This window comes from Muscardinus avellanarius (assembly GCF_963383645.1).
Source record: "Muscardinus avellanarius genome assembly, chromosome: X".
Taxonomy (NCBI): Eukaryota; Metazoa; Chordata; class Mammalia; order Rodentia; family Gliridae; genus Muscardinus; species Muscardinus avellanarius.
In genome coordinates, this window is record NC_137792.1 from 52,626,497 (window position 1) to 52,643,506 (window position 17,010).

The 17,010-nt window shown below is 39.4% G+C and overlaps 1 protein-coding gene across 1 annotated transcript in view; it reads left to right on the forward strand.

Annotated features, from left to right (window-relative positions):
• Window positions 1–17,010, forward strand: part of GABRA3 (gamma-aminobutyric acid type A receptor subunit alpha3) — a gene marked incomplete at its 3' end in the record, with an annotated part of 241,370 nt that overhangs the window by 132,300 nt on the left and 92,060 nt on the right. The window contains exon 4 of the mRNA XM_080719144.1: window positions 8,761–8,828. Coding sequence (XP_080575270.1) covers window positions 8,761–8,828 — 68 coding nt within the window. The remainder of the gene's footprint in view (window positions 1–8,760; window positions 8,829–17,010) is intronic.

Below are 17,010 nucleotides of genomic sequence, written 5' to 3' on the forward strand. Positions count from 1 at the left end.
AATGCTGGGATTACAAGTGTGCACCACTACTCCAAGCTTGAAGCATTTCTAATACTGAAGTAAATTTGCAAGGGGAAAAGAATAAAACTTTTGTTTCAGAAGTTGACTTTTGAAGGAAATTGTATCCCCACCACAAATGAAGAGCGAGCCAGGGAACAAAGTTCTGGACTGTGGCCCTCATCAGTTTTAGTATAATTCACTAGTTTTTACATGAAGTTAAGTTATATTGCAAATTCCTCATTATCCCTTCAAACAGAGGAGCTAGGGTGCTAAAAGAGAAATTGTCATCTATGCCTGGGGCCTGGAATTCTGCCCACCTGGTCTGATGAATGGTTCATGTGGGCAAGCCTCTGGAATAGTATTAACTAGCAGCAATAACTAACATACTCCGAGCACCAACTGTGTTCTAAATATTGGTCTAAATATCATCTTCTTAAACCCTCTCAAGTAGGTGCTATCATTATCCTAATTTTCTAGACGAAGAAACATGTGTAGAAGAGTTAAGTGGTAAAAGTTAAGAACAGTAGCAGAGCCTAAATCTAGTTAGTCATGCTTTCACCACTGTGTCATTCTTCTGCAGGGTACTTATCTGTGTGTTCTCAGGTACTTTGCTTCAAGACTGTTGGATTTCATAGCTAGAAAATGAGATAAGCTCTTGAGGCATCCCAGGATCATGTGTCTAATGGAATTGTGTATAGAACTGGGCTGCCAGCATACAAATAAAATCCCTTCTTCATACTCCACTGCATGAGGGATTTGGGGCTCCTCTGGTAAAAAGAACATCACCTTTATTTTTATCTTTTAGCATTATTCTCCCTTTTACTTTACACTTCGCTCATGCTAACTTTTGCTCCTGGATCTCTATGTAGTTAGTTTTATTTCCTCTTATAATTTTCTTTCTTATTCTTTATTCAATATTCTCTCCACTCATCATCTATTTCCAGCTTTTCCTCAAAATCTATTCTAATTATCTTTCTCCTCTATCTTTCTCCCCTCCCTTAATTATTTGTCTAATTCTATTATCTGCTGGACTCCCTCTAAATGTTATAGAAATGGAAGGAGGGGTTTGGTAATCAGGATACCAGACCAATTACTAGATCAGAGTCCTTCAATCTCTTTCCTGCTGCAAAAATGTAACCAAAAGGAAAACAATCTTGTGTAAGGCAGTCAACAAGTCAGAAATCTAGAATCTAAGCCTTTCCTTCTAGCCCAAGGATCTTAATTTTGTCCACTTCCTTTTCTATCCATAGTGATTCCATTTTCCCTCAGAATTAAAAGAAGCCCCCTGCCATTTGAGTTTTCTACTACCATTATTAGCTACTGGGCTGGGCTTGGGAGCAAGAGAAAGATGGAATGTTAACAGGACATCTTTCTTTGTTACTTCACAGTTGAGATTGCTATTGGGCAATACAACCCATTAACTCTCCAATCTTACAGTACCCTTCACTTTGGTAGACTTTTCTTGTGATCTGTCTTCTCATTGTTTTATGTAGGCCAGATCTCCTGTTGGAAACCTGCTTGAATGACTTATACATTTAAAATTACATTGATGGATAAAGTTGTTTTATGCCTGAGATGTCCTTCCTGGGATGTTGGATTCTAATATAATTGTGATCTCTTCCATCAATTCATTTATATTGTTTTAATTGTTTGAGGCCAGGGTAACTGGAGATTATTATTCCAAACAGTAGGTACATGGTCATTTGCTTCATCAGCCAATATGTCTGGCAGTATTTGTGAGGGGATACACATGCAGGGTTAATATCATAGGTCATGAGGTATGGTCTTTTCCTCTTCAAGTACAGAAATAACTTTAGGAAATATCGATGCTTTCAACTACTTAAAACACAGTTCTAGTTTCAGAAATACTTTATTTTCTGATTAACCCTGGAAAAAATCATGCCTTTTAGTGAAGATTATAGTGACAACTACTTCTGAATGATACTTATCTTTTCTGAAGATGGAACGTTTATGGATGAATGCAGTGCCCTCAGGTATATTGACCACATCATTGCCTTAGTAGAAGCACAGTATATTGGGCCTTAGAGGTAGTTTTGCAAAGTGAAAAATCAACAAGAAATGAAGTACCCTGGGCTAGAACCTGGAGATGGATGAGTACAGTAAATAAGGAACAAGAAAGAAAAGAAATAGTGCCACAGACTACAGTCACTTGCCTAATTATATACATACATCAAAACTTGTGTGGAGCTGGGTATGGTGGCGCACGCTTGTAATCCCAGCATTCAGGAGGCTGAAACCAGAGGATCACAGTTCACGGACAGCCTCAGCTACTTAGTGAGACCCTCTGAAACTTAGTGAGACCCTGTTTCAAAATAAAGAATAAAAAATAGGGCAGGGGGTGTAGCTCAGAGGTCGAATGCGCCTGGGTTCCATCCCCAGACCCACACACACAAAAAAAATTGTGTGGGCTTTTTTATTATTATCTATGTTACTAGTATGCTCAAGTGGGGTCAGGTATGCTGGGCTGGAGTGGGATTTTGCTTTGCTGTAATGATGAAGTTTTTGTTAGGCTTAAATGGGCTTCACTAGGGTAGATTGAACTTGTGTTCTGTTTAAGAAATGCTGGTGTGGGTGAGCGAACTGGACTATACTGACATAAACAAGGCTGACAGAAACTGGGACAAAGAAACCCAATCGTGGGAAAACTTCACTTTCTGGGTATAAGTTATGATTTGAATGTTTGTTTATCTCTAATATTCATATATTTAAACTTAATGCCCCAAATGATAGTACTAGGAAGAAGGATCTTCCAGAGATGATTAGACTATGAATGGGATTATAACTTTTATAAAAGAAATTTATAATTTTTATTGATGCACTGTAGTCATACATCTCAGTGGGATAAGAAATATGTGGAGATATACATGCACACATCACCCAATCAGCCCCTACCCAATCTCTAACCCCTTCCCTCCCCCTACCTCCTACTCCTGCTTGGCTTCCTGATTGACTTTGATATGTTTAAGTACATCATGTGCTTTAAAGAGGTTCCCTTATCCTCCCTCTTATCCCCTCAGATATGTCACCTTCACTGCTCCTCTATAGGGTCCCTTCTTCATCTAGAGTTCCTCCTGTTGCCCATTTCTCCCTAATATTTTGCACATTAAGAACAGCATCTGTTTTCTTATTTTTGTGACATTTCACTGTAAATGCCATAATTTTGTTCTCTCTTATGGCTGGGCAAAATTCCATTGTGTACATATCCCATAGTTTTGAAATCTACTCATCCATTGAAAGACATCGTGGCTGGTTCCACAGTTTGGCAATGGTGAACTATGCAGCTATGAACATGGTTGTTGCTCATGCATTAGTTTGGTATTTGGGTTTTCATTCTTTTTGGTAGATACCCAAAGGTGGTATTTCTGGATCATATGGTAAGTTTATTTTCCTTCCTCTGAGGATCTTCTATACTGTTCTCCAAAGTGGTTGCACCAACTTGCAATCCACTAACAATATATTAGAACTTCTATTTCTCCACACTTATTCCCACTTACTGAAAACCTGAAAGCCAAAAGGTGAGTAACTTTGACAAGACAATTCACTCACAGCCAATTTTTTTAATAGAGGTCACTTTGATTTGGAAATCTGCTGTGAGATTAGGTAAGGCAGTGGCAGGTTCTAGTGCTTCCTGGCCACACAGCTGAAGAACCCGCTGGCCCTTTGCTGTGGAGCAGACCCCAGTTCCAGGCCTGCTGCACAACAGTCTCTGGGCCTGGCCTCACTGGCTCCAGACCCGGCCTAGCCACGTGGCAGGCTCTGGGCCTGGCCTCGCCCTGCGTCAGGCAGTGGACCTATCATTGCTGGCTCTAGTCCCAGCCTTGCCCTGCGGCGGGCTCCAAGCTTAGCCTCACTGGCTCCAGAGCTGGCCTCGGCATGCGGCGGGCTCCAGTCCCTGTCACTGTGGGCTGGATGTTTACAGAGGTTCCCATTTTCCCCTTCATATTTATATATATTTCTTTAAGTAGGAGATAACAGCACGTGTCATTTGCAGAAGCTGGGAGCCCAATTCCCTAGCAGCAATGGATTTTATTTCAACACTGAAAGTGGAGGCTCACAGCTTCACTATGTAGAGCAGTATATGCTGCTCCAAGCACACCCTGGCCCCCAGTGCAGTGCAGATGAGTGCGGCAGCCATGAGCTGAGGTCTCCTAGGACACCTGGTATAGCGAGCTGGCCCAACAATATGGGCAGGTCTCCCTCTGACTTGCCCCAGACATTTTTCTTACATAGTATGTTGTCTAGAATTCCTGCACATGTGCAGCAGAAACTGTCTACTTTTGGGAAGATTTCTTCAAAAATTCAAGGTGGATTGGATTGGATCTGTCTGCTTCTCCCGAATACTGGCCAACGCTGCTGCTGCCATCATGGTCCATCTCCGCAAAATTTTTTCTTACATAGTATGTTGTCCAGAGTTCTTGAGCATGTGGGGCAGGAACAGTCTACTTTTGGAGATATTTCTTCAAAACTTCAAGGTAGATTTGGTTGGATTTGTCTGCCTCTCCTGAATACTGGCTGCTGCTGCCTTCTTGGTTTCTCCTAGAGTATGTTCTTGTTAAGTATTGCTGTGCATGTGTGGCAGTATCAGTCTTGTTTCTGATCTCTTCTGGGATATCCCTCCAAAAATCACTTTTCTTGCAGTGGCGAGTGCCGTGCTATAGTCTTGCCTCTAATTCCGCCATTATCCACTCTCTCTCCTATATTTCAGATAGGAAGTCATGACTGGAAATGTTTCTGTGTGTTGTCCCAATCAGCTATTAAGTAAAAATCTGTTGTCCAGGGTTTCTCAGAGGGATGCATGTCCTATTCAGCCACTGCCAACCTACAGCGCTCTGGCCATGGTCGCCGCTGCAGCCACAGCTGCCACCATCTTCCTCCCTCTTCAATATTTTTTAATAAAAGAAAACAGTACATATCTTTTGCAGGAGTTGGGGGCCCAAGTACTTAGTAGCAATGTGTTTTATCTCCCTGTCAAGAGCGGAGGCCCACAGCTTCACCACAGAGAGCGGGTTTTGCTGCTCCGAGTGCACCCAGACCCAGCACTGTGCAGAGGGGCCCTTGGCTCCCAGGATGCAAGGTGCCCATCTGACGCGCCCCGAACATTTTTCTTACATAGTATGTTGTCCAGAGTTCCTGGGCATGTGGGGCAGGTGCAGTCTACTTTTGGGGAGATTCCTCAAAAGATCAGAGTGGATTATAATGAATCTATCTGCCTCTCCCTGACATTGGCTGCTGCTGCCGCTGCCATCTTGGCCCTCCTCCCAAGCATTTTTCTTACATAGTATATTGTCCAGAATTCCTGAGCATGTGGGGCAGGAGCAGTTTTTTAGGGGAGATTTTGGATTGGATTTATCTACCTTTCCCGAATACTGGCTGCCACTGCCACTGCCATCACCACCACCACTGCCACCACATCTCCGCCATCTAGGTCTGTCTCTTCTCTCTTATATTTTAGGTAGGAAGTCATGACTATAAATGTCTCTATATGTTGTTCCAATCATATACTATACCAAAATCTGTTGTCCGGGATATCTCAGGGGAACACATAACCTATTTGGCTGCTGCCAGCTATCATCGCTGTGGCCACAGTGGTCGCTACAGTAGCGGATATCGCTGTGGCTGCAGTTGCCACTGAGACTGTGGCTGCCACCATCTTCTACATTTTCTATAAAAGAAATTTAAATAAGCTTCCTAGCCTCTTCAATTGTGTGAGAATACAGAGAACACCATTTATGAGGAATTGTCCTCACGAAACATCCGATATGCTGGTGCCTTGATCTTGCATCCTCCAAAACTGTTAGCCATACATTTCTGTTGTTTATAAATTACCCAAGGAAAGAACCCAGAGAAGGCACAAACTTCCAAAATCATGGGAAAGAGGAATAATACTGGAGCAATGAATGCTCACAACCCCACAACATCAGAACCCAATAAAACAGAAAATCAGAGATTTCTAGAAGATCAAATCAGGAAAATAACTGTAGAAATAATAGAGGTGCTTCGAAAAGAACTCAGAGAGAGCCAAAAAGAGATAAAGGATGCAATTAATGAAGTAAAGGCCTCAATTCAAAGCACAAACAACCGATTAGACCACATGGAGAACAGAATCTCGCTCTTAGAAGATGATCATTCCAAAAATGAACGCATAGTTTCTAATCTAGAAAAAAATATCCGACAGCAGGAATCTGATATTGAAGAAATATGGGCCCATTTTAAGAGAGCTAACCTAAGAATAATTGGAATAGAGGAGGGAAAAGAAAGTGAAACCAAAGGGATCAACAATCTCTTCAAGGAAGTAATAGCAGAAAATTTTCCAGACATAGAGCAAGAGGTCAATATGCAGGTCCAGGAAACTTATAGAACTCCCTTTAGACAGGATCAGAGAAGAGGATCCCCACGCCACATAATTGTCAAAATGACCAATGTGGAAGCCAAGCAGAGAATCTTAAAGGCAACAAAAGCAAAGGGCCAAGTGACATTCAGAGGCAAACCAATTAGAATCACTCCAGACTTCCCAAACCAAGTCATGAGAGCCAGAAGGGCTTGGAGTAACATATTCCACACTCTGAAAGAAAACAACTTCCAGCCAAAAATTTCCTACCCAGAAAAACTTTCTATCAAATTAGATGGAGAAATAAGAAGCTTCCATGACAAACAGAAACTGAAAGAATTTATGTCTTCAAAACCAGCACTAGAGAAAATACTCAAAGAGATTAACTACAAAGAAGAAATAGGTAACACACTCCAGAACTAGAGAAACAAGATTTTCCATCCAACAGACAACTAAGATTGGTTATCTGTGGAGATTCATTATTTATGATAGTCTTTTACCTATCTCTAAAGGGTATTGTTTGCCTTTATTGTTGTTAATTTTTAGGATTTCTAGTTGGAATATTAATATACCTTCAGATATAGCATTTGGAAATATTTTATCCCATTCTATTAGTAACTGTTAACTCTGTTTACATTGTCTTTGGATATACAATATGTTTTTTATTTTTTAGGGAGTTTGTATACTCTTCTGTTGCCTGTGCCATTGAAATCATAACCAAGAAATCACTGCCAATTTCAATGTTGTGAGGTTTTATGACCCAGATTTTCTCCTAAAAGTTTATCGTCTTAAGATTTATATTTAGGTCTATTATCTATTTTGAGTTAATATTTGTATATGGGATTAGGTAAGGGTCCAATTTTATTCTTTTCCATGTAATTATTATTTTTCAACAATATTTAGTTAAAAGATTATTATTTCTACCACCAAATGTTCGTGGAAACCTTGTCAAAAATAACTTGACAATATAGGGAAGAATTTAGCTCTAGGCTTTTATTTAACTCCAATGGTTTACATATCTGCCTTTAGAATAGTACTACACTGTTTCAATTATTGTAGCTTTATATGTTTTGAAATCAGAAAATATATATCTTCTTGCTTTGTTCTTTTTCAAGATCGTTGTGGGTACCTAGAGTCCATATTCCATATTAGGATAGAATTTTTTTCTGAAAAATAAATATATAAATATATGATAGTTTCACCTAAGAAATAGAAAAAATAGATTCTCTGGTAAGAAAGAAAGCAAAAAGAAATATTGAAATGTTATCTTTAAGTCATCAAAAGCTTGGTATCAGACAAATGAAACTGTTATGTGAGATTATCATTTTAAATTTTTGATAAATTGCTATAATACTAGATGTCAATCACTAAGCCAAGCATGGGAGGGAGGGATAGGGAGAGAACGGGGTGGGGATCGGGTGGTGGCTGACTGGGCAATGTGTGCATGTATGTCTACAAAAGTATGTATCCCACTATGATGTATGAATACAGTGCACCAATTTAAAAAAATCTTAAAAAAATAAATAAATAAATTACCCAGTCCAAGGCGTTTTTTTCGAGCAGTGCAAATGGACTAAGGCAGCATCATTTCCCAACTTGGTAAATATATGATGAAGTTAGTCCACTAATAAACCAGTTTAATGAGCACCATCTCAGAACCAAGTTCCTATTCTTTGTGCTGAGGAGACAGATATAAAACAGGTATTCCACCCTTCAGAAGCTCTCAGATTTATTGAGATCACAACCATGTAAACATAACAGTAAAGGAAAATAAATGCAAAGAATGTATCAAGTGATATGAACTTCTCTAAATCTCAGTCACTTAAAAGATGTTTATTTCTCATTTTTGCCAAGTCTATCCTGGCTCCTGACAATTCTCCATGGCAGTTGTCCTCCATGTGTTAACTTATCATTCCAGATTTCCAATCTTCTGGTAACATCAAATTAACATACACTTGTTTCCATCATAACCATGGCATAGGGGGGGTCTTGCATTAGACATTAATTTTCTAAACACAAAGGAACATGATACATCTTCCCACAACTAGAAGTGGCAACATGGCTCCTCCCTACACAAAGTGAACAAGGGAAAGGAATAGAGTTGGATTTTCAACATTTCCTACAACATTGACTGCAGGTAAGGTAAAATCCAGCAGAGAGCCCAGCACATGTGAATGCCAGAGCTCTCTAAGAACCTTCTATAAGCTTTGTTGTTTGGGAACTCTGGTGTCATTATCAGTGTTATCAGAGAGGATACCTAATTCATACCTGTACCTAGCATGTTCTCTCTGAAGTTATTGAGGGGTTTCCTACAATGGTGTCAAATATCCTTTCTCAGAAGTAGCAAGTACTCTCTCTGAGCTAAGGCAATTTTACTTTATGACACTGCCTTTCTACTTTATTTTACTCAGATGCAGTGACTGAAGTGAAGACTGACATCTATGTGACCAGTTTTGGCCCTGTGTCAGACACTGACATGGTAAGTATAGTTCTTACAAAGGAGAAATGAAAGAAGATACAACAGATTAAAGAAAACAAATTTCTATTTTATTACAGTGGGGCATTGTAGCTGTGCTGTCTTACACAAATTCTCTACCTGTGCCACTCTAGATTTAGACAAATCCATTGTGTGTGTGTGTGTGTGTGTGTGTGTGTGTGTGTGTGTGTGCATGCACTGGAGATTGAACCCTAGGGCATTCTACATTTGAGTTACACACATCCTATTTTTAATTTTTTAAATTTTGAAACAGGGTCTGGCTGATTTGATGAGGACCTTGCTAAATTGCTGAGGCTGACCTTGAACCTGCAGGTCCCCCATCTCAGTCTTGCAAGTACTGGGATTACAGGCATGTGTTACCATGCCTGGCCAAATCCATGTTTTCCATGCTGTCCCCACTTATTCACAGATAAATTACATACCCCCATCAGAAGAATACTTATATTTATCCAGAACACAACTTTAAATATTTGGCTTGACTCCTTGTCTGTGATGAAACTTTCTCTGACCTCTCCTTCATCCTTTACCAATAACACACACACACACACACACACACACACACACACACACACACACAGTGGTACAGATAGGTTATAGGAGAAAAGCATTGTGGTGGGGCTTCTCAGCCAAGCAGTCAATGGTGTACAGGGAATTTGTTCCTTGCAACTGGTTTCCATTCACTGAGGCTATGGGACTAACTTGAGTGGTGCAGAGATTGGAGTCTAAACCACTTCTGCAAACTGGTCCTTCTATCAATTTGGGAAAGGGTAGAGTTTCATGTTAGACTCAAGAAATTAAGCAGGGAAGAGCAGAGCTAGTGAAGGGGCTAATCATGAGCTTCCTGCAATGATTGCTCCTTCTCCCATCATTCTTGTTGTCAAAGCAAAGGATGTGCTGAAAACTTAAGGAAATAGAGTCTACCCTAATAGATAATCTATCAATGCCTGCTGAGTTCATGTATTTTTTGGTAGTACTGGGGGTGGAACTCAGAGGCCTTCTACCTCTTGGCTATACTACCAGACCTATTTATATATTTTTTATTTGGAAACAGGGTCTCACTAAGTTGCTGAGAGGCTCATTAAGTAGCTGAGAATGGCTTTGAACCTGTGCGATCCTCCTGTCTCAGCCTCCAAAGCGCTGGGATTACAAGCATGCGCCACCACACCCAGCCTGAGTTTATGTATTTGAATCATTATCATACATAAAAATGAAGAAGCAATTATCTTATCTCTGTGCTTAGCAGTTATTAGACACTCAATATCTTTTTATTGACTGTTGAAAATAAAAATCTGAATGTGTAGAAAATATATTAACACTTAGATTTCCTTTCCATGTGTCTATTTTTAGTATGACTATTGCTTGCCAAGGGAGATGGAAAAGTGGAAATTTGTTCTGTAGGTAATGCAGAACAAATGAGTAGATACGAGAACAGTAAAAACTATATATGTGCTTTTTAGGGTGGTTTATCTAGTAGTCTGTGCAGAATGGGTTACAAAGATGGGGTGAACTGTTGGCTGAGAGTTGATTTAGGCATGTTGCTGTTAATATTACACAGCAATTCAATCAGGGGTGGGGTCTAGGAATCAGTTGGAGAAGCTGGCTCATTCACAGCACAGGAAGTTATCAATATGTATAGTGAGTGCCAAGTCTTCAAGGCTTCCCTTGACACTTGCCCTCAAGTTCACAGGGGTCTACTGTAACCTTCTCACTTGAACAGAGATATTAGTAAGAGGCATATTTGATGACCGGGGACTGGAGAAGATGGATATCTTTCAAATTCATTAATGACTACAGCTTCAGATCCAAGCACACACTATGATTGTTGCCAGTGGACTTTCAAAAAGAACTCTTTAGGAGCCCAATTCTGCAATACAGGTATTAGAAATCCCTGTATTTAGAGAATTCACATGCCATTAGAAATATCCAGATTCACCAGGGGTATAGTTATCTCTTTGTATTTTGGAAATTAATTATGAATTAAGATATTTATAAGAAAATTACCTCAGCAACCAGCAAGATTATAGGCAACCTAGCGAGATCCTGTTTCAAAACAATACAATAAACTGGGCATGGTGGTGCATGCTTGTAATCCCCACGCTTGGGAGGCTGAGACAGGAGGATCACACAGGTTCAAAGCCAGCCTCAGCTGGCTTAAGAGACCCTGTTTCCAAATAAAAAATATAAAATAGGTCTGGAAGTGTAGTCCAAAGGTAGAAGGCCCCTGGGTTTCATACCCAGTACCAACCAACCAACCAACAAACAAACAAACAAAAACAATAAATTAAAAGGTTGAGAGTGTAGCTCAGATGTAGAATGCCTTCAGGTTCAATCTCTTGTACCAAACACATAAATTAAAAAAGATAAAGTTCCCAAAGCTGATTTTTTTGTAACAAGGAAAGAATCCAGGGGCATTCTACCTCCAAGTTATACCCTCAGCCCTTTTTAAAAAAAATTTTTGAAAGCAGAGTCTTGCTAAGTTGCTGAGAGTCTCACTGATTGGCTGACGCTGACTTTGAACTTGATATCTTCTTGTCTCAGCCTCCCAAGTACTAAGATTACAGCTGTTCACTACCATGCCTGACTTTAAACTTACTCTCCTCTCCTCTCCCCTCCCCTTCCCCTCTCTCCCCACTCACTCACTCATGTACTAAAATCCACACATATATTCAGACAAATGTATATGCCAAATACAAAATACAGATGGAAAACATGCTATTTTGGACATTCTGTAGACACATATGTGAAAACAGGTAGATTGCTGGGCATGGTGGTGCACGCTTATAATCCCAGCATTTGGGAGGCTGAGACAGGAGGATCCGGATTTGTGGCCAGCCTCAGTTACTTAGGCCTTTTGCGATTCAGTGAGACTGTTTCAAAATAAAGAATAAAAATAGGACTGGGGGTGTAGTTTGGGGGTAAATGTCCCTGGATTCTATCCCCAGTACTGCAAAAACAAAAAACAAAACAAAACAAAACAAACCCAGGTAGATAAACCCAGGGATGTCAATAAAGCGCACACACATATTCCCTATTCCAAACACCTCCTCTCCCTGATCCTTCACTTTCCATGGATATACAGAGGTTTTGGAGACAGTTCTAAATATTTATATTTTTCTTTCTTTCTCTTTTGAAGTTTCATCTTCCATTTATATTTTTTTTAATTCCTGATGATTAAGCCAAAGCTACAGAATCACTCTTTCCGGTAAAGAGGATAGACTTTGGTCAAATAAATTGTGCGTTATTTTTAGCTGCACTTCTACCCTTTCATGAAGCAGAATAGCTACAATTACTCTGGCTGGGAAACACTTTTCTGGCCTTTTAAAAATTTTCTTCTTCCTATACTTAGTAATCCGCAGCAATTGATCCCAGGGTCAGAGATGACTTTGGAAGAAGCATCAGGCAAGTGTCTGACATTAGCAACCAGTTGCAGCAAGAACCAAAGCTAGGACCAAAGACAGCTTGAAAAGTAGATGAAAATTAGGCCTGTCTGTGTTCTTGATTCCTTTCTAGCCAAACATAGCGTTTTGATCCAAAATATTTTCCTTGGGAAGTAGAGGCTATATTTTGTTCACAAAGGGGGGAGGATTGTAGTGCCAGTTTGAGGAACAAATCAGTAACCACCCACAATCTTTGTCTATTTCACTCATTGATCACTAACCCCCAAAGATACAGATTCTTAATTGACAGAAAGCACCCTGAAATTATGGGCCATGTCTATTTTATTCTTCTTAGTACCATCAATGCCTGACTCAGTATTTGGCACAGGATAGAATCCCAACTGTTAAGTGTGAAAATAAATGGGATGAAACAAATTCAATTTGAGGAAAAGATTGTGACTGTGCCCCTTTATTCTACTTAAAGTTCTTCAGAGGCAGAAATACATGTCAGATATATTTCTGTATCTTCAGGTCCACACACAGAACCTGGCAGAAGTCCCCTATATATGTGTCAAGTTGAAGTGACATGAAACATTAGTAATGAACCCTTGAGATAAAGAGTGAAAATAGCTTTCCTTAGGAGGCACTGTGGAGTAGTAAGACTGTTGAGTCCATGATTTATGACTCCAAGTTTCAGCCTACTTGTTTTGGGATTTTCTTTGTCTATGACACTAAGGGAACTCAGCAGAGATGAAAGATGAACAGTACTAGATGGATCTATGGGGAGAGTCAGAGAAAAAATTAATTCCACGTATAATAAGTGAGTTGGAAACTGGCTGCAATAGGAATTTTATAAAAATCATAAATGAAAGATTGTGTCAACCATTTGGAATGAACACTGCTAGACATTCAAATATTACATGGTTCCTCAATAGTAATACCAATCCTGAGTCCATGATCTTCCTAAAGAAAGAAACAATAAGAGAGACTGTTATGGTTTGGACTTTTTTGGGGGGGTCTGTCGATGGAACCTGGGAGCATTTGACCTCTGAGCTACATCCCCTGCCATAGTTTATTTTATTATTTAATTTGAAACTGGGTCTCACTAAGTTGAGGAGGGCCTCACTAAGTAGCTGAGGCTGTCCGCGAACCATCATCCTCCGGTCTCAGCCTTCCGGATGCTGGGATTACAAGCATGCACCACCACGCCCAGCTATGGTTTGGACTTTAAATGTCCTCCTAGACCTCATGGTGACAAGTCAGCCATGCTGGAGGCAAAGCTTGGTTGCTGAGGAGGGGTTTCTTGGGGTGTGACCTTAGAGATTATATATGGTCCCTCCCCTTTCTTGTTTCTGGTCTTCATGATGTTATAACAGAGCTCGTGTGTGCTCTCTCTCTGCTCCCCACACCATGCTCTGAGCTGCTCAGACTTCACCTGGTCTACCATAGACTGAATCCCTATGAAATTCTTATACCCCTAAGAACAAATAAATGTACTTCCTCTAAGTTGTTGCCATCAGGTTTTTGGAGTGACAGTGGTGAGAATGCTGACTGAAACAGATACTATCCCAATTTGAATTAGCTGAGACCATATGACCCATAATTATCTATTAGGGAAGTTCAGACTCTTATCAACAATATATGTGGTTGAGGGGTGGCAATGAGTCAGGAAGGCAATGAAGGATTTAGTGCAAAGAAAGCTGCGTTATCACTTCTCTCTCAAATTGGGCCTGTCCATCATTTAACAGTGCAAAGTGGCTCTTGGCAAGTGGAGAGTTTCCTATGGTTTCCCAAGATCCTTTGACTTGTAACGTAAAATGTGAGTAACGGGCTAAGAGACAGCATTATACACAAATAGCCAATGTAACAGCTGAGAAAAACTTTCTCAGCTTCCATTTTGGCTATCAGGATGCTAACACCTACTGTTCTACCTTTTTTTCTGGACCTTCAGCATGCACATGTATAGAGACCCAGTGTCCTAGGTTAGGCATTAAAAATATCTATCTGAATGCACCAATAAAACTAGTGAGAAAAATAAATAGCACAACGAGGAATAATGTTAGTAGAGTTCAGAATAGAAAACAAGGAAACTTCAAATGCCAATTCTTTTTTCATTTTTATTTTAATCTTTTATTGGTGCGTTGTAGTCATACATCTTAATGGGATAAAAAGCTTGTGAAGACATACATGCATACACCGTCCAATTAGCCCATACCCGATCCCCATCCCATTCCCTCCCCATCCCTCTTTCCCAAGCTTGGCTTAGTGATTGACTTTGATATGTTTAAATACATTATGTGCTATAGAGAGTTTCCCTCTTCCTCCTCCCATCTCCTCAGTTAGGTCGCCTTATGTGCTCCTCTATAGGATTTTCTTCTTCATCAAGAGTTATTTCTGTTACCCATTTCTCCCTAACTTTAGCATATTAGGGAAAGCATCCAATTTCTTCCGTTTTGTGACTGACTAATCTCACTTAGGATAATGTCCTCCAGTTCCATCCATTTCCCTGTAAATGATGTAATTGTGGTTTTCTTTATGGCTGAATAAAATTCCATTGTGTACATATCCCACAGTTTTGTAATCTATTCATCTGCTGATGGACATATTGGCTGGTTCCATAGTTTGACAATGGTGAATTGTGCAGCTAGGAACATAGATATGCATGCATTAGTTTGGTAGTTTGGTTTCCTTTCTTTTGGGTAGATACCCAGAAGTGGTATTGCTGGATCATATAGTAGGTTCATCCCCATTCTTCTGAGGATCCTCCATATTGTTTTCCAAAGTGCTTGCACTAATTTGCAATTCCACCAACAATGTTTTAGAGTTCCCACTTCTCCACATCCTCACCAGCAAATATTGTTGTTTGTGTTTTGAATGATTGTATTCTAATTGAAGTTAGGTGAAATCTCAGGCAATCTCTGATTGCCAAAGATGTTGAGCATTTTTTCACGCATTTATTGGCTATTTGATTTTTTTCTTTTGTGAAGTTTCTATTTAATTCTCTTGCTCATTTTTTGATTGGGTTATTTGTTTTCTTAGTGCTGAGTTTCTTGAGTTCTCTGTATATTCTAGACATTAGTCCTCTATCAGAGGAGTAGGTGGCAAAGTTTTCTCCCATTCTTTTGGCCAGCTCTCTCTTGAGGTTCTTGATAGTTTCATTTGCTGTACTGAAGCTCTTCAGTTTAATGCAAGGGCACATATTGATCCTCCTTTTAGTTTCTTGTGCCTTTGGGGTCTTGTTGAGAAAGTATTTTATCTGTGCTTATGTGTTACACTGTTGGACCTATGTCCTCTTCAAGGAGCCTCAAGGTATCTGATCTAATTTCCAAGTCTTTGATCCATCTTGAATTGACTCTTGTGCAGGGTGAGAAAGTAGGATTAATTTCCATTTTTCTGCATATGGTTAACCAGTTTTGCCAACACCATTTGTTGAGCAGACTATCTTTCTTCCAGTGTATGTTTTTGGCCCCTTTGTCACAAATCAATTGGCTGTATGCTTGTGGATTTGTTTCTGAGTCTTCTATTCGGCTCCCTTGGTCTATCTATCTGTTTTTTGTGCCACTATCATGATGTTTTATTATAATGGCTTTGTAGTATAGTTTAAAGTCAGGTATTGTGATTCGTCCTGCATGTTTTTTGTTGCTGAGAACTACGTTGGCTATTCTGGAATTTTTGTTTTTCTAAATTAACTTAAAGACTGATTTTTCTATGTCTGTGAGGAATGATCTTGGTGATTTAATGGGCATTGCATTAAATCTGTAGATCAATTTTTGGAAGTATGGGCATTTAATGATATTCTTTCTGCCTATCCATGGATGTGGAAGATCTTTCCATCTTCTAAGATCTTCTTAAATTTCTTTTTTCAATGTCTTATAATTTTCTTTGTAGAGGTTTTTTACCTCCTTGGTTAAGTTTATTCCTAAGCATTTTATTTCTTGTAGGAAATCCTAAGTGGAAGTGTTTTCTGAATTTATTTTTCAGTGGATTTATGGTTGATGTACAGGAAAGCTTCTGATTTTTAAGATTAATTTTGCATCCAAACACTTTACTGAATTGTCGATCAGTTCTATAAGTCTTTTGGTTGAGTTTGTTCAGTCTTCTAAGTATAGTATCATGTCATCTGCAAATAATGAAAGTTTGAGTTCTTCTTTTCCTATTTGTACTCCTTTGATTTCCTTTTCTTGCCTTATTGCTCTGGCTAGAGTCTCAAGTAGTATATTGAAGAGAAGTGGTGAAGATGGACATCCTTTCCTTGTTCCTGTTTTCAGGGGAAAATCTTGAAGTTTTTCCTCATTTAATATGATGTTGGTTGTGGGCTTATTGTAGATTATCTTTATGATGGTGAGGTATGTTCCTTATATTCAAATTATCTGCAGTGCTTTTAGCATAAATGGATGTTGGATTTAACCATATGCTTTTTCAGCATTTGTTGAAATGATCATGTGATTTTTGTCTTTGGTTCTGTTTATATGATGAATTACATGGATTGATTTTCATATGTTGAACCAGCCTTGCATCCCTGGGATGAACCCTACCTAGTCATGGTGTATGATTTTCTTGATGTGGTTTTGAATGCATGTTGCTAGTATTTTGTTTAGCAGTTTTGCATCCAAGTTCATCAAATATATAGGCCTGTAGTTTTTCTTCTTTGAACTGTCTTTATTTGGTTTTTGGTATTAATATGATGTTGGCTTCCTAGAATGTATTTGGGAGAGTCCCATTTTTTATTTCACAAAATAGATTGAGGAGTATTGGGATTATCTCTTCTATAAAGGTTTTATAAAATT